Raw genomic sequence first — 24,616 nt, forward strand, 5'->3', positions numbered from 1 at the left:
GCTCTGCCCACCCGCCCGTCTGCTCCGCCGCCCTACGCCGCCCTACGCCGCCCTCTACGCCTTCCAATTTTGGTCCCCCGCTGCAGCCAGCGCGGGGACAGACTCGAGGCTGCGAAGTTGAGGAGCGATTGCATCGATCAAGATCGTGACGAACAAAGGAGGGGAGGACTCAGAATTGAATCGAGAGTAGTGCGAAGGGTCCTGGCTGCTACCAGCCAGTCATCGTGAGGCCAGTGGGCTCGCACAGTGGCCCTCTCCTCCAAAATGCCCTCTCGCGAGGTCGTGTCGCCGGATCTCGACCTGCCTACCTCTCTTCCATATCAGTTTTCCAGATCGATCATTGAGCCCTTGATGTCCCTCCGAAATTGAAAGCGCCTCCTCTTCCACCACAAAGCCATCCACCCAGCCTTGCTCCTATCTGCAAGACGGTTGACCGGAGGATCCGGGCCCACTCTCACGCAGACGCAAGCACGCACACGACTTGCTGCAACTCCACCTTGAGCCGAGCCCTATCCGCCTTCCGTACCCACCATTCATCACTCCTTGCTTCGCAGCCCAGCCCAGCCCAGCCCACGTCGTCAAGGCATCCGCGGCATGACCACCTTTACCCTCTCATCCTTCCGCGATCGTCCTCTTCAAGGTCGTGATGATTGTACATTCTGCCAAATCGCATCCGGCTCCCAGCCCGCTCACCTAGTCTACGAATCGGAACGATGCCTTGCCTTTCTAGATATCCTGCCTATCAGGAGGGGTCATGTGCTCGTGGTGCCCAGGAGACATGTGGACAATCTGGCAGCGCTGAGTGTGGTTGAGAGCAATGGGAGCAAGACGGGTGAGGCGGGTGAGGCCGAGGAGTTCATTAGGGGACTGGTGGTGGTAACAAGAGGGGTCGGCAAGGGTGAGCTTGCCAATGCGTCGCCGAGAGAGCGGCGTCTAAGTGACCGCTGCCCTGTATGCGCTTCCACACAGCTCTGGAAGACGATCGGTTACAAATTATCACGAATCAGGTCTACGGTCAAGTCGTGCCGCATGTTAGTCAGGCAGCGATGGTCTTTCGAGCCGAGTTGAACGCTGACAGCACGCTACGCTCACAGCTTCATTTTCACATCGTCCCTGCACCCCCTTTGCCAGGTTCCACGCCCTCACTGTCGTCCTCAACAGCATCCTCGCGGACGTCTCCGAAAAAGGAGACCCCTCCGCCACAACGCAGTCTCCTCCCCCTCATCGGGCACGGTCGCGATGAGCTCGATGATGACGAGGCGGTAGAGCTCGCGAGGCAAATACGTGCGGCGGTCGACGAGGTGGTGAAGGAGGAGACTGCGAGAAGAACAGGCGGTCCGGATGCCAAGTTGTGATGCACGACGGTTTGCAGAGATTCGTCAATGCACGGATGGAAAGGTGGATGGCAACTAGCTGTCGTCTACCTCCTCGTATCGCATTTCTTCAATGATATCCCAGCGAGTCGTCATTGCTCGCTCTTCACCCTCCTCAATTCTTCATTCCATCGTTGCGACTGGCGCGCCCTGCCTACCAGTCGCCCTCGTTCTCGTAATAGAACTGCACCGCCATTTCGATGTTCCTCCCGCACATCAGATAGACCTCGATGGCCCTCTCTTGCGGAATCCCCATCGCGGTAATCTGCCCAACGGCAGCCTGGTCCTCCGTGCTGAGCTGATCAAAGCTGGGAATCTCCACCTCCTGCCCACCAGCCCCAGCGAGCCCTTCGAGTCCTTCGGCTCCTCCGCCAGAGTTCATGTTGGCGAGGAGAGAGAGAACACCTTGCGGGTCGGCGTTGAGGGCTTGAGCGAGCTGAGGATTGGATTGCGCAATGGCTTGAATGAGAGGCTGGAGGGCGGCAGGGTTCTCCTGGACAAGCTGCTGCAACTGCGAGATCATGGCTGGGTTGCCAAGGTCGAGGACCGTCTCCTCGCCTTCTTCGTCGTCTCCGCCGCCTGCGCCGGCCAGAGCACCGAGACCACCTGCTCCAGCGCCCGCGCCTGCACCACGAGCGCCGCCACGTCCACCGCCGCCCTGTGCTGCTGCGGCTGCTTGCTCAAAGAGGTTGCCAGAACGCTGCGTCGGGGCAGCAGCGGCAGCTGGCCGGGCACCTGCCTGGGGCGATGCTGCTGCTTCTGCCCCTGCTCCAGCGCCCCCCTGCTGAGCACCCTGCTGAGCCTGGGCAGCAGGCTGTGGCCCTGCGCCCTCTGGGATACCCGTCATCAGGTACTCCACAGCTCGGTCAGGGTTGTTGTAGCTGGCACGCAGCGCCCTCTGGATTTGGTCGCGTTCGAAGCCCATCTCCATCATGTTTTGGATCACGCCCTCCAGTTGAGGGCCAGTGACGAAGGAAGGGTCTGAGGAAGCTGGAGCAGCGGCTGCAGCTGGCGCCTGAGTGGGCGCGTCGCTGCTTGCTGGTGCTGCTGCGGGTGCGGGTGCGGGGGCTGAAGTGGTCGACGGAGCATCTGAAGCAGGGGCAGCAGCAGGTGCGGCTGCGGGTGCGTTCGAAGCAGGGGCTGCTGAAGTGCTAGTAGACGCTGAAGCGGCAGCAGGGGCTGCGGCTGCCTCTGGCTTGGGCGCCTTGGGCTGCGATGAGGGCCAGGAGAAGATGTGAGCTGCCTCTCCATCGTGCATACACGCCGTCTTCGCTGCGATTAGCTCACCTTCGAGACCATCAAGACAAGGAATCCCTTCTCCGTAACATTAGCAGCCTCGACGGTTTGGTCATCCGTGAGGATCTTGCCCGAGTAGATGATCTTCTGCTGCTCGACGGCATGGCCCTTTTCAGCTGAGATCTTGGCTTTGACCGAGGCGATCTAGGCGTGGGGAGGTGCGAGAAGGTGTGAGCTCTCCTTCCAGCCAGCACTGATCGTCACTCTGCCCTTTTGCTCACGGTATCCGATGGCTGAGCCTCGAGCGAGAAGTTGCCGCCCTGCAGCGATTTGACTGTGAGCTTCATGGCGTTTGAAGATTAGCGGTTGCGATTGTTCGAAAGGAAAGGTGGCGGACGGGGCGTCGTGGCCGCCTCGCTCTGAGCTCCACCTCTCACCGCTCTCTCTGTCTGCAGCGACGCGTGGCATTCGAAATGCGCGCGAGGCGGAAGCGCGAGGTGAGACAGGCGACGGGCGACGAGCGACGAGGACGAAAGGCACAAGACAATGGCAATCAGAGACGGGCAAAGCTGCGCATCTTCCCTTCCTTACCAACGCAACGCGACCCTCCCAGCACAGAGGCTCGTCCTTTCATCTCTATACGTCACAGACCCACGTCAGGGACTGACTTGAACGCCAGCAATGGAGCTCTCCAAGCCTGCCTCTGCGGGCTCGGCGGGTGCAAAGCCTTCGTCCTCGTCCAAGAGCGCGGCAGCGAATGGAAATGGCCACGCCTCGGGCTCGACTGTCCGCAAGCACAAGGCAATCGTCGCTTCGAGTGACGAGGACGATGACGCGCCTCTGGCCAAGCGGCCTAAGCCTGCTCAATCCGCGAAGCCCTCTTCCAACGGCGCAGCCAAAGCCAAGGCTGAGAGCGACAGCGACTCCGATGTGCCCTTGACCAAGGCAAAGAAGCCCGCAAGCGCGTCGAAGCCTGCGAGCGCGTCGAAGCCTCGGTCGAGCACCTCCAATGCCACCGCATCCTCGTCGAAGCGACCCATCGTGAAGGCTGAGCCCGACGACTCAGACGACGAGCCGCTGGGTAATCGCTCCAAGCCCGCAGCCAAGGCCTCTTCGTCACGCGCTCCTCCTCCAGCGAAGCGCGCCAAGGTTAAGTCGGAGACGCCTGACCATGACGATGACGAAGATGAGGAGGAGGAAGAAGAAGAGGAAGATGGAGACGAAGACGACGACGAGGAGGGCGGCAGCAAGAAGGGCGCGGTCAAGCACAGCGGCGATGGCTCGCAGATGTGGAACACGCTCTACCACACCGGTCCGCGCTTCCCTCCTCCGTACGAGCCCCTGCCTCGTGACATCAAGATGAAGTACAACGGGCAGCCGGTCGATTTGCCGCCCAATGCCGAGGAGGCAGCTCTTTTCTACGCCGTCAAGCTCGAGACTCCTTACGTCAAGGACCCCACCTTCAACACCAACTTCTTCCGCGACTTCCAAGCCATCCTCAAGAAGAATCCGCCGCGTGACGGGACCAAGATTACCGACTTCAAGCGCTGCGACTTTGCCCAGATGTGCGAGTACCAAAAGGGATTGAAGGAGGCGGAGAAGGAGCGAAAGAAGAAACTCGCTCCATCGGCCCGGAAGAAGGAGCAGGCAGACAAGAAGGCTGCAGACGAGGAGATGAAGTCGTGCATAGTCGATGGCAATCGTCAACGTGTGGGCAATGTCATGGTCGAGCCGCCCGCCCTCTTCATGGGTCGTGGTCAACACCCGAAGCGCGGCCAGATCAAGCCTCGCGTCCAGCCCGAAGAGATCACCATCAATCACACGCTCAAGGACCCAAAGCATCCTCCGCCTGCCGCGCCTGATGGCCACAACTGGAAGGCCGTCGTCGAGATGAAAGACGTCACCTGGCTCGCGCACTGGATCGACTTCAACGGCAACTACAAGTACGTCTATCTCGATGCGACTTCCTCATTCAAGTCGAACTCGGACCGCGAGAAGTTCGAGAAGGCGCGCAAGCTCGACAAGTGCGTCAAGAAGCTGCGCAAGCGCGTCGAAGAGATGCTCGTCAGTAAGAGCAGGCAGGAGCGACAGCTGGGAACGGTCATCTGGTTGATCGACAACTACTCGCTACGTGCGGGCAACGAGAAGGGGGAGGACGAGGCTGCTACGTACGGCGTGTGTTCGCTATTGGTTGAGCACGTGCGCGACTTGGCAGACGAGGAGAACAAGGTCACGCTTGAGTTCTTGGGCAAAGACTCGATGCTGTTCAAGGAGGTCTTGGAGGTGCCGGAGCGCGTCTTCAAAAACATCAAGATGTTTACGCGGTCGACCAAGGATGCAAAGGGCGAGATTGCCTTCAAGAAGAAAAGCGATGCAATCTTTGAGCGTGTGGACACCAGCGATGTGAGTGGACGCGGAGTGGATGAAATGGGTACGATGCTGATCTGCTTTTTTGCGCCACGCACCAGGTCAACAAATTCCTCCGTGATCCCAAGCAAGGCGGTATGCCCGGCCTCTCAGCCAAGGTCTTCCGTACCTACAATGCCTCCACGACGTTCCAGGGCCTGCTGAACAAGACGGCCGCCAATCTCAAAGAGCGTGGCTTGCAGCCCACACCGCAGTCGCTCAAGGACGAGTACATGCAGGCCAACCGCCTGGTCGCCATCTTGTGCAACCATCAAAAGACGATCAATCCGCAGGTGGCTGAGCGTCAGGTCGAGAGGGCGGAACAAAAGCTCGTAGCGTTGAAGTACGACATTCACAAGGAGAGGCAGAAGTGAGTGTGCGCGAGCGCGGCGTACGCAGGGACGAATGCTGACCTTCGTGCCCTCACGCGCAGAATCTTGACCGTGCACAAGACTTCCGCCGCAGTCAAGAAGGCGTATCCCGCAAAGGAGTACAAGGACTTCAAGTGGGACAACTTCCTCGACTGGGACCTCGAGCTCACCGAGGACGTCATCCGCGAGCACGAGGAGCGAACCATCAACGCCAAGATCACGCGCATGGAGGCTGCCTTTGAGCGTCAGGAGTTGGAGCGCGAGTATCAGGCCAGCGTCAAGGCAGAGAAGGAGCCTGAGCCTGCAGCGAATGGGAAAAAGCGCGGCAAGAAGACGGCTGCCAAGGTCGAGAGCGAGGACGAAGATGACGAGAAGGGCAGAGTGGCGAGGGTGAAGACGAAAGAAGAGGTCGAGGAGGACAAGGAGCGCCTTCAAGAGCAGCTTAAGACGTTGGCAAAGGAGCGCAAAACGGGCAAGTCACAGCTCGATCCCGACTCCATCAAGGTAGACGTGTGCGCACGCAAGATCAAATCGAAGCTCGAGCAGATCCGCAAGTTCGAGCAGGAGATGGAGTCCAAGAACAAAACGAGCGACGTGAGCTTGGGCACGTCGAAGCTCAACTACATCGACCCGCGCTGTACCGTCTCGTGGCTGAAGCACTGGGATCGCGAGCTGCAGAAGCTCGACCCAGTGGAGCCTGCGCCGAAGAAGGGCAAGGGAGCCAAGGACGAGCCGCAAGACGACAAGAAGAAGGTCAAAAAGGGCGCTGCCCCCGCTGCAGAGTCGGACAAGCTGGAGCTCAACCTCGCCAAGCTCCCCATTGGACAGTACTTCCCGATGACGATGCAAAAGAAGTTCCGCTGGGCAGACTACGACGACAATGGCAAGGCGGGTCTGCCAAGCAGCTGGGTCTTTGTTGAGCGAGCAGAGGAGAAGACGCGCACTAACTACTCGAGCGCGCAGAAGAGAGAGATCGAAGAGTCTCTCGCTGCAACACGCAAGGACGATGTGCAGAGGGGAGGCAAGAAGACGGACGTCAAGAAGAGTGGCGCAACGGGGGAGGGGACTGGCGCTGCTGGGGGAAGTAAGAAGCCGAGCTCGGCGAACGGCAAGGCAAAGAAGCCAGCCAAGAAGGACGAGGAGAGCGAGGAGGACTCAGATGTACCGCTGGGCAAGAAGAAGTGACGGCGAGATAGCGGCGAGATATAGCGTGATGTGCGTCAGCAAATACAGATTCAGATAATCATCTAGGCTTCCACGGCCTGCCTGGTGACCACGACGAGGGAATGCGGTGCGCACGCTCAGCATCGCGCACAACACGATCGCTCACACGCTCGGCAAACCAGCAAACGACACCGCAGTATCGTCGTCTCACGGTGGAATCGATGCAGCCCGTAGCGTCGCCCTGCACCTCTCGGCGCATCATCGCGCTTTGCTATCAGCAAATGGCGTTGGGCGTGCGCGCTGTCTCGACACGGGGCTGGATACCGTCAACCATCCGGGACTGGTCTGCGATGCTCACACGCTGACCTGCCCTGCTGCCCGCCCTGCGTTGTGTCCTCGCCTCAACAATCAGCCCAGCAGTCCTCGCGTCGGCCGGGCACAGGCGTCAAGTCGTGTCATTGTCAGCTTCGGACTCGCACTTGCCCCCCGCCCTGCCTATCTCCCCGTGCAATATCCGCCGGTGTAATGAAAGTGGGAGAACTGCGTTCATCGTGCGCTCGGCTTCGTCGCCGAGCAATCGCCCCGTGCATCGTGACACGTCTTGGCTCAGAGTGAGTAGATACAAAAAGGCAAAAGGCAGACGCCACCCTGCTCGAAAGGGAGCGAGTCAGAGCGTCACCGCCGCTCGAACATACCCTGTCCTCGTCACCATCCTCACCGACCGCAGTCATGCGCCGCTACCTCTCCAGTGTCACCCTGGTTCTTGCGGCCACGCACTGTGTCCTCTCTTCTCCGCTGCCCGCAGGCACGGGCGGGGACTCTGAGGCTGCACGCTCCGTGCCCCTCTCGACCATTCCCCCCAGCTCGATGGACAAGCTCCGTGTCCCCGACAAGCCCAACGATGATCCTAACCTCGGCACCACCTCCACGCCTCCCCCTGGCGGGACTCAATTCCTCGACGTAGCCGCCTTGTCCGGGATCAAAGGCAAGAATGATGCGACGACGCACAGCGCCCAGCACGACAACTTGCCCGGCATTACGAACACAAAGACTGTCATGGCCATTTCGCAGATCCCGGGACCAAAGGGAGCTATACCTGGGCGTCGTGACGGCAGCCGTAGGGTTGAAGAAAGGAAAGATGCGAGTGGCAGGAAAGTTCACCTGCCCGAGGAGGAGCACAGAAAGCGCGCCACCGTATCGCCAGGAGTGGACAAGATCAAGACGCCCATCTACTGGCACCCTATCAATCCAGGCAGAAAGGGCAACGGGACGACGTCGGACGGCAAGCGCGACGGGTGGTCTAGCCCTCATACTGAAAACTCCGACAATCCGCTCGTGTCCAAGAATCGAGTCATCCCTGGCAGCAAGGTCAAGGGTATCAAGCCTTTCGGCAACGACGGCAACGATGACTTGAGCAACGAGGTTCGCCGCCGCGACGACGAGCACTTCACACCGCAGAACTCGGCAAAGGGAGGTTCCCTGGCTCCGCCCAAGAACGTGGTCACGCTCATTTCGGTGTTGGGCAGTGGTGGAGAGGTTCGACCCCTCGTCAATCCCTCTTCGGAGACCAGCGGCGGGGGCAATGTGCTTGCCTGGCCGAGTTGGACGAAGAAGAAGAAGAAGATCCCCACGCGCGCGGACGATGAGAAGAGGAGTATTGGTGAGCCCGGACTGATCTCGCAGGGCGGTATCAATTTCTTGCTTGAGATGAATAGGATGGAGAAGGGGGAGAAGCCCGTCAAGGATGGGAAGCGTGCATTGCGAAACAAGGAGGGAAGGATGGCTCGTATCCGGGCCACGCCTAGCGAGGGGTAAGCGTGAGGGTTTGCGTGCGATCGTGACAACGCCGCCAGGGGCTTCTATTTATCTATATCCCTTGACTATGATCGTGACTGCGATTCACTGTGACTGTGACAGCTTCTCAAAATACTAAACACGATGACCCCTATTTCGATCGAGACTGCGACGAGGGTCTCACGAGGTACATTTGCTTCGCCGCGAGTAAGGCGCTGCGGCATGTCTGACACCGCATCGTTCACACGATTTCTCGTCATCATCAAGTATCGGCGCCTTTTTCGCCCACTGCAAGATGGCGCCGACTACTGTATCTGTGCCCGACCTAATTTGTCTCTAGCTTTCGACGCGAGACGGCGACCTCACCAGCTCCTTGTGCTCACACAATGTCCGGCCTGATTGCCTGGTCGCCTGATCTCGAGGCGCGTCAGCGAGCGAACCGTGCGCGCCCCGATGCGAGGTTGTTGCCTTTTGCGCGGGCGTGCGAGCAAAGACCCGCCCGCGAATGATGTCCTCCTCCTCGATCTCGGGTCGCTGACCTTGGAAAGAACGGCTTTTCGACCTTCCGTATTGCTAGCAAGCCCTAGGCCCAGCGATCTACGCGGTGATGATCGCCGCTCGCTGATGGTCGCACAGAGAAGGCTCAGCGCGGATGGGCGTGAATGACTTCACACCGCCAAACCTCGCGCTTGGCGGCTGCAGCGCAGCGATCCGCAGCCGCAAATCGTGGACTACGTCCGACTGCACTTTGACGCCCAAGCAAATAGCAATAGCCCGTAGACCGTGGGTAACACCGGGCTTCGCTGACGTGGCTTCACTCAGCTCCTCCCTCTCCTGCCCTGAGCTCATCAGCCAGGGCGGCGGGCGGCGGATTTTGATGATGCTGAGATGAGCGAGCGGGAGACGCTGCGCGAGGTTCAGGGCGGGCCGTTTGCTGCGCGATCGGTTTGCGGCCAGGGCACGTTGTGTAATACCGAAGGTGCTTTGTGATGGGCTGAGAGGGTTACGAGCACTGCCCCCAAAAACGGCATAAGAAGGCTTGTGCGAAGCGCCGCTCTCGTCCTCTCTCTCAACAAGAACCGTCTCCTCTCAGCCAGACCCACGTTATGCTTGCACTCAACGCCAAGCTGCTCGGTCTCACCGCATTGGCCACCCTGGCCATCCATGCAGTCAATGCAAACCCTCTTCCAGACGCGCCTGCCGTAGGCTACACGGGCCAGCAGGCCATCGTTGGTCGTCAGGACAGCACGCCTCCTCCTTCGACTACGACGCCGACCAATACCACGACGCCTCCCAAGAACAAGAAACCTACCGAGACGCCGCCCAAGGACAAGAATCCTACTATCACGCCTCCTGGAGGCATGCCCACGGGCACGGGCCCCACCACGATGGATCAGAGTGGCTGCACCATGATGACGCTGAAGGCTTGTATGGAGTGAGTGCAGCGTCGAGGATGGCACGTGACCTCACTGTCGTGCTGACTTGCTCCTCGCACTCCTCGCGCTCCTCCCTACCAGGCTCGTGGGTGTAGCCGGCATGGACGACGCTGGCGACTCGACGAAGATGACCAAGCCCGGAAAGCAGGACCCCAAGAAAATCAATGGTGAGTGCGAGACCGCTGACGATGCTCTGTCGCCCACATGCTGACCCCTCATCCTCCCCCCACACAGCGAGCGTGCAGATGCAGAACTGCCCCGCCACCATGACGATGGGCGGCAGCGCCAAGCCTCCCACCAAAGATGACCCCATGAAGCTCAAGCCAGAGGACACCAAGCCAGGAGATACGCCTCCCAACAAGAGGGACCAAGGGCCCGGGATTGTGAAGCCTGAAGACGTGCAGCCTGAAGACGAGAAGCCCGAGAAGTCGAAGAAGCACAAGAGCAAAAGCAAGAAGCCCAAGAAAGAGGACCCCACCAAGAATGCCACCGCCGACCCCACGGGCGACGGTCTCGAGAGCTACATGCAGACCATGGGCCTCTGCTGCGCCCACGGCTTGAATGGTGCCAACACGACCACAGGTATGGGCACCGGCGGCATGCCTGAGACCGCTGGCCCTACTCAGACGGGCGACAAGAATACCGACACTCCTCCCAACAAGCGCGAGGTGCCCAGCAGAGAGCCTACGCCCGTCTACTCGCCTGGGCCCAGCACAAACGAGCCCGACCCGCCCGTCGTCAAACGTGACGACCCCGACTCGATGCCTCCTTCCACCGACACGAAGCCAGACAGTGCCAACCCCCCTACGAAGCCATCCACGCAGAAGCCTAGCAAGGAGAAGAACACCTCCAACGACACGTTGCCCGACAGTACGCCACCCCCGGGAGGCTGCCCCTTGACCACTGGCACGACTCCGCCCAGCACCATCCCAAAGCCAGACGACACGGGCAAGCCCAAGAACGACAGCTCGGGCATGCCCCCTACCACCACGTCTCCAACCACCACGGGCTGCGGTGGTGGCGGCTCGGCGCTTTTCATCCTTCCCATCAATAACGCCACCTCGGTCGTCCCTCCTGGAGACATCAACGGCATTGGCCCCGCCACCAAGCCCGAGAACGGCAGCTCCGGCAACCCTCCCACGCGCCGCGACATGAATGTCCTCCACCTCTTTGGCGGTCACACGGGCGGAATGACCATGCTTCGTCGTGGCTCGAGCCTGGGTCACGCTCACATCAAGCGTGACGACATGCCTGGCAACGACAAGCCTAAGGATGTTGACCCGACTGACCAGCCTCCCAAGGACAAGTCGCCCATCACCATGCCTCCCAAGACTAATGGAGGGGGTATGCCTACGGGCGGCCCGCTTTTCACCGTCCTCTGCTACGACGTCGGGATGATGAGCGCTACGACGCCTCCTCCCAACTGAGTGGTGCGACGCAGGAGGAGGAGGGGAGGGAAAGCAGCGAGCGCGACCAGTCTTACGAGGCTGGGCCTTGTTGGCTGGGTATGCGGGATAGACCTTGCCCTTGCTTGCTCGCTCGCTCGCTACCACCTCGCCTCGTCATCATCACCGTGGCGCGTCTCTTGCCCGCTTTGCTTTTGCTCCATCTCTACCCAGCTTTCTATACGTGCTTGCTCTTCCTCCAAATACGAACTCGACTCTATCCTGTTACTCTCGTCTGAAGTTGCGACACCGAGCATCGTGAAGCGCCCTGCGACCACCATGACGCCAGTCGTACCACGCCTCGCTGAAGTTGTTGCCAGTCAGCTTGCACGGTGGTAAGGCTGTCCGTCTGCCTACCTACGAGCCGGCGTTGCTCTCCCTCTTCAGGCCCTCTTACCCCGACCTATCGAGCTCGTGCTCGCCATTGAGTTTGCGCAAGAGCTCGTCTAAGCTTGGGGCGTGAATGGTCTGGGAGACAAGATGGACGAGGTGCCGATCGGACCCAAGTGAGGTCTTGCGCTGCATGAACGAGACGCGAGTGAGATGGCGCAATCGCTCATCCAGGCCCACGATGGGCGAGTGTGAGATGGTATAGATTTGGCAATATAAATGTGTGACATCGTGATGCGCCTCGACGTGGTGCCCTGCACCGCCGCGCCCGTACTAATAGTATACGAAAGCAAAGCGACGACTGCTTTCTCCTCTCTGTGAGCGCTCCCCTCTCTGTGCCCTCGTACTCTCCGCCTACTCCTCACCGGATCTCTCAATCCCCCTCTTCACAAGTACCTTATCCAGGACGATTCCCAACCTCGCCACCAGCTCAGGCTTATTACCCCCCCTCGCCACACGATAATGATCACAGGCCGCCTTCAAGTAATCCACCTTCTTGTTCATCAAGTTCCCCCTCGTGTGCACATCCAGCAAACGTTGCTCCTCTGCCGAGTCGATGACGATTGCTCGCTTCTTCTCGCTCGTGACGACGGGCAACGCAGAAGAGGAGAGAGGGTCAAGACGAGCATCGCTGTTGACGGATTTGTGGAGCTCGGAGATCTCCCGACCGCAGCGATTCCTGATGGAGACGTAGTCTGGGAGGGATTTGTCGACGGGGTCCTGGTGGCGAGGCGTGAGGCAGACAGATTAGCATCGCCTTCGTGCGAAGGGCTCGCCGCGCACGCACCTCGATGTCCACCCCAAATGCAACGGCCTTCAGCGCCTCGAAGTGATAATTGAGTGCCGGATTCGGGTAGAAGTCCGGATTGAACGCCGCACTCCTCGAGAATCTGCTGACTACCTTGCCCGCCTTCTCGACCTGGTCAGGCGTGGCCTCAACGCACTCGGCGCAGCTGTCGGGCATCTCGCGAATATCGTCTGCGAAGGGCAGGGGGATGAGGTGCATTCCGCCTGGCTCGGTTTGGACGCCAGTCTCTGAGTCGCATTCCTCGGCTTGCGGGATGATGGCAACGAATTCTGGGATGGAGGAGGGGCGGGGGGAGAAGAGAGCGATGCCGATTCTGAGCGTGCGAGAAGGCAAAGTCAGCGGGGCGCAAGAAGTGCTGAGAGTGGTGGCGCCGCTCACTTGTCCTTGGCCAGCATCACCTGAAGCAAGGCGCTGAAGGTACGCTGCGATCCCGTGTACTCCTGTGAGCGGGGCAGCGAGACATTAGTCCTGACTCACGTCCACACGCACGCCGCACTCACCGCGTCGCTCGGGAAGATGAAGACGCTGTGCTTGACATTTTCCCAGAAACGCAACTCGCTCCTGTCCTTGTAGCCCAGCACCTTCAAGCCCGGTCCGATCCCACTCGTCTTCAACTTGGTGATCTCCTCTGGCGAGAAGCGAACCGTCCCCCGCGGGCTCGTATCGAAGCCCAGAGCAAACGCGTGATCGACCTGCGTCTTGCCGTCGAGGATTTGCCCCGTGTCCTTGCATTGGAGGTGAGAGGTAGTGACCACCTCCTGCCACAGATCGTCCTCGTCCTCGCGATAGACATTGACTGGGTGTCCACGATTAGCGGCCCCCGTGTTGTTCGTCGAGCGGATGACGAGATTGTAACCTGCGATGCCGATCGTGAGTCCATCTGCCAGCTCCATGCCGATACGGAAGGTCACCCGCTTAGGCGTCTCCCTCGCTCCTGCGTCTGCCTCGAGATCCTCAAACTTGTCGAATGCGTTCCACTTGACACGCACAGTCGTGCTAGAATCGTTGCCGCCTCCCAGCCCCACGTCACCCTTGAGCTCCTCGGCTCCATCGTCGTATGCCTGGAAGAGGTCGGCATAGAACTTGGCCGTATCGAAGGGCTTGGCGGGATTCGTGCTGATGAGGAATGCCTCCGTCTCGATGCCACGCCTGATCATATCCTTGATCTTGTCCAGCGCCCCGCGATGCAATTTGGTCCTCGCCGAGCGTCCTGCATACGGATCGTCGTTGTTGGTCACCCAGAAGATACGCCTGGAGCCCGTCTTGCCGGCCGAATTGAGCATACTCTCTGCGTTGGTGAGAACGTAGTGAATACGCACCTGTCCCGTGTCGGGCGGATACTTGTTGCGGAACCATTGCGTCGCCCCTTCGGGACTGCGATCCGCCTCTGCTAAGTCGTCGCGGAGGGTGACGACGGTGGGTACGTTGACTTGCTGGATATCGACGATGGCGTAGCAGCCTGGGTGAGTCATCTTCTTGCCTACGACGGGAACGTGAGTCTGGCGAGTGTTGAAGAGTAGGATGCCTGGTGAGGGGCAGTGTGTCAGCGAGGTGCGAGGCGGAGAGAGCGCGCTTACGCACCAATCTTGTCCGAGGGGCTGCGAATCAACTTGTGCTCCATCATGCGGCAGGCCACCTCGATGCTGCGATGTAGGTAGGATTTGCCGCTCTGTGGGTCTATATCGTGCATGGCTTCGGAGTTGTCGATGACCCATAGCACTGTGTCCTTGTAGTAGGGCGCCTGCGCGTGGGGTGAGGAAACGATGCGTTAGCGCACGGCGGGGTGGGGGTCTCGCGTGGGCTCGCTGCTCACCTCCCACTCCATCAGCTCTTCCTCCTCTTCTTCGTCGTCATGGCGCGGGCGCGAAGTCTCATCGTCTCTGCCCTTGTCCATTGTGAGCTTGGCGCGGTGAGCTTGGCGCGGTGAGCTTGGCGCGGTGAGCTTGGCGCGGTGAGCGGGGTGATGCGGTGATGAGGAGAGGAAGCGCGGCCAAGTGTTGGACGCGAGCAGCGGATGGAGGTCTCGAGTGGGCGGACGGAATTGGGAGCATTGGCGCCACGTGAGCAGGTCGTGGGACGCGGGGCGGGTCCAACTTCGACGCGCGAGCCAAGTTGAGCGAGCAAGTCCCGCCAGTCGGAGTCGCACCTCGCCATCACTACCACCGATCTAACCCCCTTGCTCCGTCTTACAACACGCACACGCGCATCCCTATCGATATCATCTCGCCCGAGCGCACATCATGTTCGCCCCTCGCGCGCGCCAACAATACGATGAAAACGCCTCTAGCTTGGCAACTCGCACGCCCGGCCCATCGCGATCTCGCCCCGCGCTGAGCCCAGTAAAGGGCATGGCGACCACCACCGCCACGGGTGGAAAGCTGCAACGTACGCAATCCAGCAACACCGGCTCGTACTCCGTCAGCCCAAAGAAGCTCTTCAGCGGAGCAGGCAATGCGACCCCGGGAGGCAGCAAGCTAGGCGGCGGAGTAGGCGGTCGCTTCGCGCTGGGCGACAAGACGAACAACAAGAAGGCTCCCGCAGCAGGGCAGGCGCCCGCCAAGGTATCGGCAAGTCCAGCCAAGAGCCCCTCAAAGGTACTGCGCCGCCCACCCGTCACACCCGCAGCGGACAAGTCCTATGCGACCAACAGCGCTGGCCCCTCGACCAAGGGCAAAGGCGTCGCACCAACCATGCCGCTCCAGACTCCCGCAGCGAACATCGGCCGCCGCGGAATGATGAAGCAACGTCTCGGCGAGATGATGGACGCTCAGCGTGCCCTCAATGGTGGGGACGAAGGGTCAGCCGCCGCGCCTGCGCAGGACGCAGCACCCGAGCAAGGCGATCCAGCCTCTGCGCTCGATGATCCTTACGGCCTCGCTGAGCTGACAGAGGAGGAGCGCTACCCCGAGATCGAGTATCAGCCGCCTCCCCTCCCCGCTAGTGTGCTCGATCAGGACTACGGGATGGGAGCGCATGAGAAGCTGGCTGGCCTGCCGAGTGGCAAGGAGCTGGCGCACATGGGGAGGGGGGCGAGGTTTGGTTTGGCGCATCTTGTGAGGGAAGAGGAGAAGCCCGCAATGCTTCCTGAGGCGCCAGAGATGGCTGCGGAGGCGGACGGAATGGGCGCGGAAAAGAGACAAATGGAAAAGGAGGAGCTGTGGAAGAGCATCGAGCGTGACGAGCAGGAGGATGAGGAGCGCATCTGCGGGCGTGCACAGAAGGCGAGCACACCACGTCGCCCGCTTGGGGTCAAGAATGGCAACGTCGCGGTGACGACAAGGACGCCTCTGGCCCAACAGCAGCGGGGTGCGCCGCGCGTGGGCGGCACGCCGTCCTCCTCAAGACCTGCTATCAAGTCGGCCACGACTCTCTCAGGCAAGCCGGCGATCATGCGCAATGGCTCTGCAACTACGACGAGCAGCGCTAAGAGCAGCAGCTATAGCGGGGCTCCTCCGGCCAGGCCAGCTGGAGCGACGAGGCCGTCAGGAGCAGTCGCGACGTCGACGATGAAGAAGGCGTCAGTCAGCGTGAACAGCTCAATCCGCCCCGTAGCCCCCTCGCAGCAGCAGCAGCAGCGTCGCCCGCTTGCAGCCACGGCCAAGCCCGCCAGCAGCGCCGTGTCTCGCCCACTCCAGCGCAGCGCAATCGCCTCTCGTCCCGCACCCGGCATTTGCGATCGCTCGTCTACCGCATCCGCGCCAGCATCAGCCAAGTCCTCCACAACTCAAGCCGTTGCGGACCAAGAGGAGCCTGACGCTCTCGCCGACTTCGCAGAGGAGCAGGCCCTCGCAGGACTGCGCGATGATGCGCTCGGTGATAACGCCGTTCTGGGGTTGGAGATGGATGAGGATGAGGGGGCTGAGATGGGAGAGCAGACGCAGGCAGAGGAGCTCTAGCATGAAGCGATGGAGGGGCAGGTGAAGGACTGACAGGAGGACGACCTTTCAACATCAGTAGATACAGCCATCTTGCGAGTACTCTCTCCTTTCAATACCCAGGCAATACTAAGCACGCGACAATGACACTGTACTGGCCAGCGAATGCGCCCGCCTGGCACGCCCAACACGAGAGCTGACTAGCTTCGCACAGCCGTACAACTCAGGTGCGAATGAGGGATGTATTCGTCGCCGAGGCAAACTGCGACGACGAGAAGGTAGGAGGAGCGAGCTGCGCGAGGTGCGAGAGGTTCAGATCTGGTACCAGCTTCATACTCCTGTAGTCGACGTCAGCTCCCCACTCACGGAGGTCGGCCACGGCGAGGGATGACTACAGACATGATCAGACCTGCCATCGCCGACTGAAAGCAGTGCTCGACGCTACGCACCATCGCATCGCCTATGTTCGCCCCCGAGGGCTCGGCGAGACCCCTGATGGCATGCCACTGAGCGACAGCAGTCCTACAGTATATTCGGCCTCTTCTTTGAGGTTCCTCTCCTTCTCTTCCTCTTATGTGATACCGAGCGAATCTCTCAAGCAAGCCTCCTCGACCTCTCCCCCTCCTCGTAGGAGGCACAGCACGAGCCAGCAGCTTCTGCATCGCCATGATGGCAAGATGCTTGGAATGAGAGGCGAAGAGGTATCTGGGGGCACGCTGTGAGGTATACGTTCAGATGTTGTAGGGAAAGAAGATGTCAAAGCCTCCTCGCGTACTGAGCATGATCGGTCGCAGCACGGCGGAGCGAAGCGTGTGCGAGGTGCTCGGTGCCTGGCGGCAGCCAAGCAGTGCGGGCCGTTGCATCCTGCTCACCCAGTCAGGCGAGACGCGGGCCATCCTGGCCTTGGCGATTCAATAGTTGTCGATCAAGTCTAGAATCTTCATCATGGCTGTTGCTGATCGCTGTGAGCAACAGAGGTTTGGACGAGTCGCCGTCTACACAAAGAGTCTCAGGATGCAAAACTCCTCTGGACGTCATCCGGGGCCCTTGATGCTCGGCGGTCCATGGCAGACTGCGCGGGCCTGCCCAATGAGCAGCCGCTTCGCCCGCCCTATCACCCGCCTGCACCCGCTTTGTTCCACTCAGCACGATGACCTTTGCTGCTGAGCAGGGCTTTCAAGACTGCCACGCCGGAGCTCAGCGTCAGCCAACAAGGACCGAACAGCCGCTCCTCGATCCTCCCTCCTCACGATCAATCGCTCGACACCGTCCTCTCCCAGACCAAGTCGAGCCTTTAGCGCTACCCTCACGCCTCATCTCTACACACAACACGCTCTTCACCGGCACACACACAGCCTCATCAACCCGCCTCATACGGGGGCTCCCGCTTGTTGTCTAGCGCCAAGTCGGGAGCCTCCCCCATCATGCTCAATGCTCGCGCCTCTACCTCCTCATCACTCCTTGTTGCACTTGTGCAAACTTGGCCGTCTATCCCTGGATCTCCATTCCCAGAACACCCTGCTGCACACCTGAGAGAATGCCAAAGCAAGCTCGTGCTCTACGGAGTGCAGAATCGAATCGCTCAGGGGACAAGACCGTGCGAACGCATCTCCATCTCAGCAGCTCATCAGTACCCATCAGCGCACGGCTTGCAAGCAGCTTCGCTTGGTAATGGGCACACTTTTCGAGGCTCAAGAAGAAAGGCGTGGCCGTGGACCAGAGGCTGAATGACGAGCAGGGAGCGACAAGTACCGTAGTGAGTCAACTTCATCTCCTGCCGTCACCCCTCAGACTGCTGACCGCCATCGCTACCTTCTACCCACAGAGGCGATGCATCAAGCGCACAACCATGGACCCGTCTCACAAGGCCACTCTACGCGAGCTGCTGCCGTGGCCACCGCGCTTGCCCCGGTTCAGATATCATTGTCAGTGGCTGTAAGGCAATATCCACCTGCTTCAGGACAGGCAAGTGCTCTACGAGCCCCGGAGCGAAGAGGCCGTGGAGAACCTTTGCTGCCGTGGGTACCACTACGCTAGCAGCAGCGCCCTCCCCTGGCACAGCATCTTGCACAGCCATCCCAACTCTCTCTGCCCTCTTCCTCACCGGCAGTTGGTAGTACTCAAATGCCAGACGTGCCAATGAAATCCGGAGCGCCCTTCACTTCGACAACGTGGCTGGATCTTGTGTCGCAGAAAATGCCACAGGACATCATCACGCGGGCGAACAAAGACGGCTCGCCTTTCCCAAGTCCTTCCACCATCGACGTGCCACTCATCATGTCCTCATCGACTGATGGTGCTCGAGGGATGGGCCTCGCGCGTGCGTTTGGGGAGCGCCCGAGCGACGGAGGGCAGAACGTCGCGAGAGACAGAATGTTGAGCCTGTGCAGCTTCAATGCCGAACTGCTTCTCGCCAAGATCGCGCTCACAATCCTGCGTGGCGAGGACCAGACCCTTTGGGCACGACGAATCGAAGTCAGCATCCGGCTCAACACCATCTGGACTGTCTTCGCCCCATTGGGTATGCCCCGTCGCGTCGCGGAGGGTCCGCGCAAGCAGCAGCAGGTGATCGACTGGATCATGCAGGCAGGAGCGAGTTACGACTTCAGCGCCTTTCGTCGACGGATCCACGATGGCCATCCCTCCCTGCATAGCTACCTCGACCATGCCATGGTCAGAGGGGTGCCCAATATGCACATTCGGGTGGAGAATGGGTGGCGCATCTTGATGGACGGGAAGGCAGCCCCTGCCAAGGAGGTTCTTGAGCGCCTGCAGCCTCGTCTGCAGTTCTTCCGCCAGCGCCTGCTGTTCTTTCGTCGCAAGTCGTACATGGAGATGGTCCTCTGTTGCACGTTCCCGCGCTCTCTGCTGGCGTTCATTGCCGCAGCCATCACCTCGCGCTGCAGAGAGAAGGCAATCAAGTACGACGCCAAGTCGCACAAGGCGGATCAGCTGTGCAAGATGCTCGTGCGGTATGTGCTTTGGCCAGGACGCCCGATCAACGTGCCAAAGACGGAGCTGCAAACGAAGAGACAGCAGCTCGTGGAGCCTTGGCCAGTGCCCTTCAGTCGTAGTGGCATGGTCGCTCGTCTCATAATCGATTGCAGAGTAGAGGGAGAAGCAAGAGCGCCGGCGAGCAAAACTACAGTGCAGTATCCGCTTGACATCTATGTTGGAGGTGCTCGGGTGGCCGGGAATGCGAGCAAGATGCAAGACCTCCATCGATGTGGCAACCGGATGGATCATGGAACGGGCAGCAACCATGGACATCACAAGCTACCTTCGTCGCATCGAGGGAGGTCACCCTTCGCTCATGGCCTACCTGTGCCGACGTTTCACCCCCAGCCTGCCTCGTCTCGACTTGTCTGTGGAGGGGACGTCGACCCTGCGAGACTGAAGAGACAAAGACCATCCTCGCCGAGACGCAAGTGGCTCTGGCTCCCCTCCGTCGTCGACTGCTTTGCCACGAGACGGAATCATTCATGGAGTCTGTGCTTCTCGGCACATGGACCCGTCCGATCCTTGCGGTAATTGTTGCCACAATCACGGCAGACACGGGCGAGCCTTGCTTTCGCCCAGACGGCAGGGGTTTGACCTCCGAGGCTCTGGCCAGCATCATCATTAGATGGGCAAAGAGGTCGGAGCACTTGCCACTGAATGTCGCTGAGAGTGTGCTACTCTCTGACAGAGACCAAAAAGCCGCTCCGGTGTGGACAATGATGGGCAAGGACGCGTTCATTGGGAGGATGGTGGGCGGCTGCGTCAACCGAACAAAGGCGCTGTTGAAGAGGGGGAAGCCGATGGAGGTTCCAAGGGAGGAGCATATGGAGGCGGCTATTTGCAGCTTGTCTGGGCGAGAAAGAAGTCTACGTTATACGATCATCTCATAGATTAATGTAATGTAGACATCTCGGAATTAGAAACGGTGCTTGAAGAATACCATTCAGTTCGAGGACGTCGAGGGATAGGAAGGGCGAGGGCGGCGGCGTGATGACGCTTTGCTCTGTGGAGCATGAGCTGCGCAAGTCTCAGAGGATCTCTGCCACCGTAGCCCTCCCTTTTGCCTGCGCTGAGGTTGCCACTCGCGAAAGTCACTTGCCTTCACTCTGTCTCAAATCTCTGCGTGTAGCAGCTAAAGCTGACAAGCAGGGATAGTCTGCCATAGCGAGCAGCTCGCTTGGCGGTTGGCCTGGGAGAAGACGTGGTCGGCACGACTGTGCTCACGTGGCGCCCCCCACGGTCGTCTGAGACCGTCTTGCGCGGCCAGCGGGGCCCAACCCTCATCTCACCGCAACACCCCAAGCCAAGCAAGGCTCATCAACATCGCTCGGCGCCTGGTTCGTCGGCTCCTACACTGCTGGATCATTGGTGGTACCGCTGACTCTCAACGCCGCCCGAAGATGTTGTCCCAACCATTCATCCGCTCAGCACACCACCGACGACTCCGCACTTAGCACCCGCCGCCGCCGCCGCCGCCGTCGCGCTCAGCCAAGTGCTCAGCACAGCCAGGCACGCAAACACAGCTCGAGGCGCCCGGCCCGCTCTTCCATTCTTTCCATCCTTGCCATCACTGCAATCTCGCACCCGCACACGCACACACACAACACACTCCGAGCTCGACAACACACCCATCGACCACGCCTTTGCGTGTCTGCTGGCGCTTGCGTCATACAGTCATACGACACACGCACATCAAGCTCCCGGCACTTGCTCTGCATCAAATCAGTCAAAGCGTGAGAGCCTGACAGGTAGCAAAGACGCCCCTCATCTACTCGCCCCGCTCGTGAGTGTGTCTGGAAGACAGTGACAGCTACTCATCGTGTGTCTCATACTCTTGCTCTTCCCTGCTCTGCCTCTCAAGAGCGCGCTCGTAACACCTCGAGGTACTACTCCGCAAGCTCGTGCCCCTCAGCTCGCACACCACTAGCTCGCACACCACAAGCTCGCACATCTCAAGCGCGCACTCCCCATGCGCGCACTCCTCAAGCTCGTACTCATGCCACTGGCACCCTTGTGCAAACTTGGCCGTCTAGAGATCGGCTCGTCACAGCCGCTCCCCCCTCTCCGCCTTGCGTTCAACGCAGACTACTTCGCTTCGGTGTCACATCCCCAGAGACAGGAAGCTGAAGGCGACACACACTCAAAATTGCAGAGACCGGGCAGGAGCCTAAGCGCAAGCTCGCCCCAACATCCTCGCTCCGTCTCTCAGCTCTCGATAGCAGCGAGCTCCCTCAACAATGCAGGACACCTCAGCAGCCACTACTTTGTGACGCGCGTCGGCAACCGCTCAGCAGCTTGCTGTAGCGTCGAAGTCGGAGGAGCCTCTTCGCTCAACCTCGCGCAGGCCCCTCTGCCCTCGTCAATGATCACCTCGCTACCTTCGCAAGGTCACTACGCGACTCGTCAACACCTGGCGGGCATGTCTGGCAGCGTCAAAGCAGCAGCGATGTCTCGACACTCTCAGCTCAAGCTGAAACAGAGCCTTCGACTTGGAGCCTATCCCGCTCACCGCCGGCAAGCTCCGACTCCTCCTCTGCCCATCGATACCAACGCTCAGCTCGTCGTCCTCTTGTGTGCACATCACGGGCGAGAACATTCGCGACCCTGCGCTTCGCGCCGGTCCTCACTCCCACGCCGCCGAGTCTCGCTACAAGACTCCCTCCTCCTCCGCACCCCCTTCTTCCCCTCTTCCCCTGCGTCTGCACGCGGGGAATGCTCATGCTACCCTCAATTCCCCTCAAACCAACGCTCATGCCGGTGCTTCTGGGCCACTAAGCCAAAAGCATCTCGACGAGCCCACTCGCGATTCTCGATACGATCCCCCGTCTCCATCCGACGGACCCTCAGCTCCCCTCCCACTGCATCTCCACGAAGGAGGCGCCTCTGGTAGCCCTGCTTCAACTCATCCAGCTGTAAAACCCACTTCATCTCATGCAGCTGCTGCATTGCCTGCCAACGCCTCCAGCGCAGGTACTTCGTCCTCCATGGCTGGCCGTCCCACGGTCAGCTATGCCAGGCCATTTGTAGCAGCATCGGGCGCGGCAGCGCCAACCCACCCATTGATCCCGGACTTCTCGCAGCTGAAGGTCCATCGCGCTGGGCAGCCAAGGTCATCGAAGTCCTCCGCTCGTCCAAGTGCTTCCACTTCATCCGTCGGGCCTGCTGCCAGCAGCTCCAAGCAGACGCTCGACGATGGATCGACTGCCGACCTTTCTCCTACGGCAGCCGGTGCTCAGGCCAGGAAGAGAGGCAGGCAAGACAAGGGCGACGATGGAGAAGAAAGATGCCCCATTGCGATGCAACCCTGGCAAGGTGGCACCCAGCATGGAAGCTCACGAACGACATCAAGCTTGCAATCCGCGAGAGGCACGCTGTTGCCCAGAATCAGCAGTGTCACGCTCTTCTTCATGTCATGGCTTTACATCAACAGCCTCAAGGCAAGGACGTGGGTGTCACAGGAAGCACATCGATTCAAAGTGATAGATCACAAGAGAGGAAGCTGAAGGATGCAAAGACTCGAGCTCAAGAAACCAGACAGGGGCAAAGAGGGGGTCTGAGCGCAGGCTAGCCTAGCCAGACCGAAGCTCAACAGGCAACTCACCACCAACCGCCCTGGCCCCAAGCATCCAGCAGGGCGTCTACCTCGAGCGCTCGGCTCTCCCCACTCCTCCCCACTCAGCCCACACGAGCATCTCGCCACCGCGATTCGTCTTCCTTGTCCGACGAGTCTTGTTCCCTCTCTCCTCTGTGCGTGGACTTTGGCAAAGCCGCTCCTACCAAAGCTCCCTCAGCGTCGAAAGCAGCCACCTCCTCTCGCTCGACTCGCTCGACAGCTCAGTATGCTCACAACAGCTGCTCTCGGCACTCCAATGCCGGCAAAAGTCGCGCGCAAGCGCACCGTCTTCCACGAGCAAGGTCACGGGCCCACCGGTGGCCAGCAGCTCCAAGACTTTGCTCGAAGATGTCGACGAGACGCTGGACATCGCTGCGCTGCACCCAGACCAGCACAACCAAGTATACTTGAAGGGAAAAGGGAAGAAGCGCAAGCCTAGCGATGGCGGCGATGATGGCGCGAAGGTCAAGCAGAAGAAGCGAGCGACGTGGCGTGCCCAGCCTCGGGAGGCACTTGACCTGCTGCTGTCCTCTTTCTTCGAGGATGAAGAGCTTGAGAGGCTCAGAGCCTCACGCATCGTGACAATGCCGCATAGCAACGGCAGTCCGGTGTGGTGGCATCCCGCCAAAAAGCTCAGCGACGACGTCAAGGTGCCGGCAAAGATGCGACGCGCTCTACTCGAGGTCCAGCAAGAGCTCGCTCGCTTGCAGATCATGAGGCTCCAGGAGCAGCTGCAATCCGGCCACGCTGACGCCATCGAGGCCAGGTTCCGGGAAGACTGTCTGATGTGGCTCGATGCGGGATCTTGGAAGTGCGTGTGGGCGCCAATCCTGCCGAAGAGCATCAGTCGAAAGGTCGCCAGCGAGCTGCAAAGACCACAGGCTATTCTCGACTGGGCAGATCAAGGGCTGTCGGAGAAGGAGGAGAAGGCGGTGAGTGCTAGACACCTTCGCTCACCTCATCGCCGCCAAGCTGACCCCATCTACGTCCTGCGCCGCCTGCAGGTGCGTCATCGTTTCGGCAATGGGGCCGTTGACCGCTTCCTTGCTCGTGACGTTCCGCTGTGGCCGCTCTCACCGTTTCCTTGGGATCGTGTTGGGGGTGGATCGACCAAGATCTCCGCAGCAGATTTTGACGAGCATGCGAGGGAGCTGAAGGAGGCGATTCGCGGGGCCGGCGCTGGAGCAGTGATGCAGCTACGCATCAACTACTCCAAGACGCAGCTGGCCTGCTCGACGACGAATGCGTTGAAGAGCAATGCGGAGTGCCCGGGTTGGCAGCCTCTGAGTAACCGACTAACCCCTGCCAAGCTTGCGCGCATGCTGCTTGGCACCCTGCTGGCTGACGTGGAGCCCGAAGACATTGACCTGCGCCGTCTTCTTGAGAAGGAGGACTACGTGGAGCTGATGTCGCATGCTGCGCACGTCAAGGCCCACCACGCTGCGTACATGAAGGAGTACGTACCGCGTTGGGAGGAGAGGGAGGCGCTGGGGGACGGGGACGATGAGGACGACGAGGAGTTGCTCGCTGATGGGGTAGGCCAAATGTCGACAAAGGCCTTCTTCCGTCGCATGGGGGTTCGTGCCGCGTCCAGGCGCTGGCGCTAGTACGAGCTCGGGACGCGCGCCCACGATGAAGCCAAGGAGTAAGTAGCAGCTGCTCGTCACCAATGCACTGACAGGACCTTGCAGCTGATCGTCATCTC

At 60.2% G+C, this 24,616-nt stretch overlaps 11 protein-coding genes across 11 annotated transcripts; 8 read left to right on the forward strand and 3 right to left on the reverse strand.

The window, feature by feature from the left end:
- Positions 1-181: 181 nt before the first annotated feature.
- On the forward strand, positions 182-1,355 carry BDZ90DRAFT_281580 (HIT-like protein; the record flags this gene model as incomplete). Its single annotated transcript, XM_025509374.1, has 3 exons — positions 182-898; positions 970-1,031; positions 1,095-1,355. Exons 1-3 carry the CDS (start codon positions 595-597, stop codon positions 1,353-1,355), a joined length of 627 nt encoding a protein of 208 aa, XP_025359972.1. The 5' UTR covers positions 182-594.
- Positions 1,226-2,956, reverse strand: BDZ90DRAFT_268234 (UV excision repair protein Rad23; the record flags this gene model as incomplete). The annotated part of the gene is made up of 3 exons (XM_025508717.1): positions 1,226-2,583; positions 2,661-2,813; positions 2,891-2,956. The coding sequence occupies 3 exons, from the start codon at positions 2,954-2,956 to the stop codon at positions 1,528-1,530; spliced, it is 1,275 nt and encodes a 424-aa protein (XP_025359973.1). The 3' UTR covers positions 1,226-1,527.
- Positions 2,957-3,290: 334 nt separating this feature from the next.
- BDZ90DRAFT_262415 (hypothetical protein) lies at positions 3,291-6,571 on the forward strand (the record flags this gene model as incomplete). The annotated part of the gene is made up of 3 exons (XM_025508478.1): positions 3,291-5,012; positions 5,078-5,385; positions 5,449-6,571. 3 exons carry the CDS (start codon positions 3,291-3,293, stop codon positions 6,569-6,571), a joined length of 3,153 nt encoding a protein of 1,050 aa, XP_025359974.1.
- A 708-nt stretch (positions 6,572-7,279) lies between these two features.
- Positions 7,280-8,365, forward strand: BDZ90DRAFT_228417 (hypothetical protein; the record flags this gene model as incomplete). The annotated part of the gene is made up of 1 exon (XM_025504808.1): positions 7,280-8,365. One exon carries the CDS (start codon positions 7,280-7,282, stop codon positions 8,363-8,365), a length of 1,086 nt encoding a protein of 361 aa, XP_025359975.1.
- A 1,085-nt stretch (positions 8,366-9,450) lies between these two features.
- On the forward strand, positions 9,451-11,207 carry BDZ90DRAFT_228418 (hypothetical protein; the record flags this gene model as incomplete). The annotated part of the gene is made up of 3 exons (XM_025504809.1): positions 9,451-9,779; positions 9,862-9,947; positions 10,015-11,207. The coding sequence occupies 3 exons, from the start codon at positions 9,451-9,453 to the stop codon at positions 11,205-11,207; spliced, it is 1,608 nt and encodes a 535-aa protein (XP_025359976.1).
- Positions 11,208-11,882: 675 nt separating this feature from the next.
- BDZ90DRAFT_243421 (SPOC domain-like protein) lies at positions 11,883-14,400 on the reverse strand. The gene is made up of 6 exons (XM_025507434.1): positions 14,237-14,400; positions 14,005-14,164; positions 12,924-13,948; positions 12,802-12,863; positions 12,403-12,736; positions 11,883-12,335 (listed from the first exon to the last, which is right to left on the reverse strand). Exons 1-6 carry the CDS (start codon positions 14,315-14,317, stop codon positions 11,970-11,972), a joined length of 2,028 nt encoding a protein of 675 aa, XP_025359977.1. The 5' UTR covers positions 14,318-14,400; the 3' UTR covers positions 11,883-11,969.
- A 263-nt stretch (positions 14,401-14,663) lies between these two features.
- BDZ90DRAFT_262419 (hypothetical protein) lies at positions 14,664-16,319 on the forward strand (the record flags this gene model as incomplete). Its single annotated transcript, XM_025508479.1, has 1 exon — positions 14,664-16,319. The coding sequence occupies one exon, from the start codon at positions 14,664-14,666 to the stop codon at positions 16,317-16,319; it is 1,656 nt and encodes a 551-aa protein (XP_025359978.1).
- Positions 16,320-16,490: 171 nt separating this feature from the next.
- Positions 16,491-17,070, reverse strand: BDZ90DRAFT_74146 (hypothetical protein). The gene has a single exon (XM_025509826.1). It carries the CDS (start codon positions 16,964-16,966, stop codon positions 16,661-16,663), a length of 306 nt encoding a protein of 101 aa, XP_025359979.1. The 5' UTR covers positions 16,967-17,070; the 3' UTR covers positions 16,491-16,660.
- A 1,188-nt stretch (positions 17,071-18,258) lies between these two features.
- On the forward strand, positions 18,259-20,170 carry BDZ90DRAFT_74149 (hypothetical protein). Its single transcript, XM_025509827.1, has one exon. It carries the CDS (start codon positions 18,423-18,425, stop codon positions 19,827-19,829), a length of 1,407 nt encoding a protein of 468 aa, XP_025359980.1. The 5' UTR covers positions 18,259-18,422; the 3' UTR covers positions 19,830-20,170.
- Positions 20,171-21,060: 890 nt separating this feature from the next.
- BDZ90DRAFT_74302 (hypothetical protein) lies at positions 21,061-22,385 on the forward strand. Its single transcript, XM_025509830.1, has 2 exons — positions 21,061-21,081; positions 21,160-22,385. The coding sequence occupies exon 2, from the start codon at positions 21,268-21,270 to the stop codon at positions 22,186-22,188; it is 921 nt and encodes a 306-aa protein (XP_025359981.1). The 5' UTR covers positions 21,061-21,081; positions 21,160-21,267; the 3' UTR covers positions 22,189-22,385.
- A 795-nt stretch (positions 22,386-23,180) lies between these two features.
- BDZ90DRAFT_74204 (hypothetical protein) lies at positions 23,181-24,615 on the forward strand. Its single transcript, XM_025509829.1, has one exon. It carries the CDS (start codon positions 23,496-23,498, stop codon positions 24,516-24,518), a length of 1,023 nt encoding a protein of 340 aa, XP_025359982.1. The 5' UTR covers positions 23,181-23,495; the 3' UTR covers positions 24,519-24,615.
- Position 24,616: the final 1 nt, after the last annotated feature.

Source organism: Jaminaea rosea (genome assembly GCF_003144245.1).
Source record: "Jaminaea rosea strain MCA 5214 unplaced genomic scaffold BDZ90scaffold_15, whole genome shotgun sequence".
In the NCBI taxonomy this organism is placed as follows: Eukaryota; Fungi; Basidiomycota; class Exobasidiomycetes; order Microstromatales; genus Jaminaea; species Jaminaea rosea.

Bases quoted from the DNA above. Each gene is read 5' to 3' on its own strand.
- BDZ90DRAFT_74204 (XM_025509829.1), top strand. From the start codon at position 23,496: ATGCCGCATAGCAACGGCAGTCCGGTGTGGTGGCATCCCGCCAAAAAG.
- BDZ90DRAFT_74302 (XM_025509830.1), top strand. From the start codon at position 21,268: ATGCGCGCACTCCTCAAGCTCGTACTCATGCCACTGGCACCCTTGTGC.
- BDZ90DRAFT_243421 (XM_025507434.1), bottom strand. From the start codon at position 14,317: ATGGACAAGGGCAGAGACGATGAGACTTCGCGCCCGCGCCATGACGAC. The intron at 14,165-14,236 runs GTGAGCAGCGAG...CCCCACGCGCAG, and splicing joins AAGAGCTGATGGAGTGGGAG to GCGCCCTACTACAAGGACAC. The intron at 12,864-12,923 runs GTGAGTGCGGCG...CCCCGCTCACAG, and splicing joins TCATCTTCCCGAGCGACGCG to GAGTACACGGGATCGCAGCG.
- BDZ90DRAFT_74149 (XM_025509827.1), top strand. From the start codon at position 18,423: ATGCCAGACGTGCCAATGAAATCCGGAGCGCCCTTCACTTCGACAACG.
- BDZ90DRAFT_74146 (XM_025509826.1), bottom strand. From the start codon at position 16,966: ATGGCGATGCAGAAGCTGCTGGCTCGTGCTGTGCCTCCTACGAGGAGG.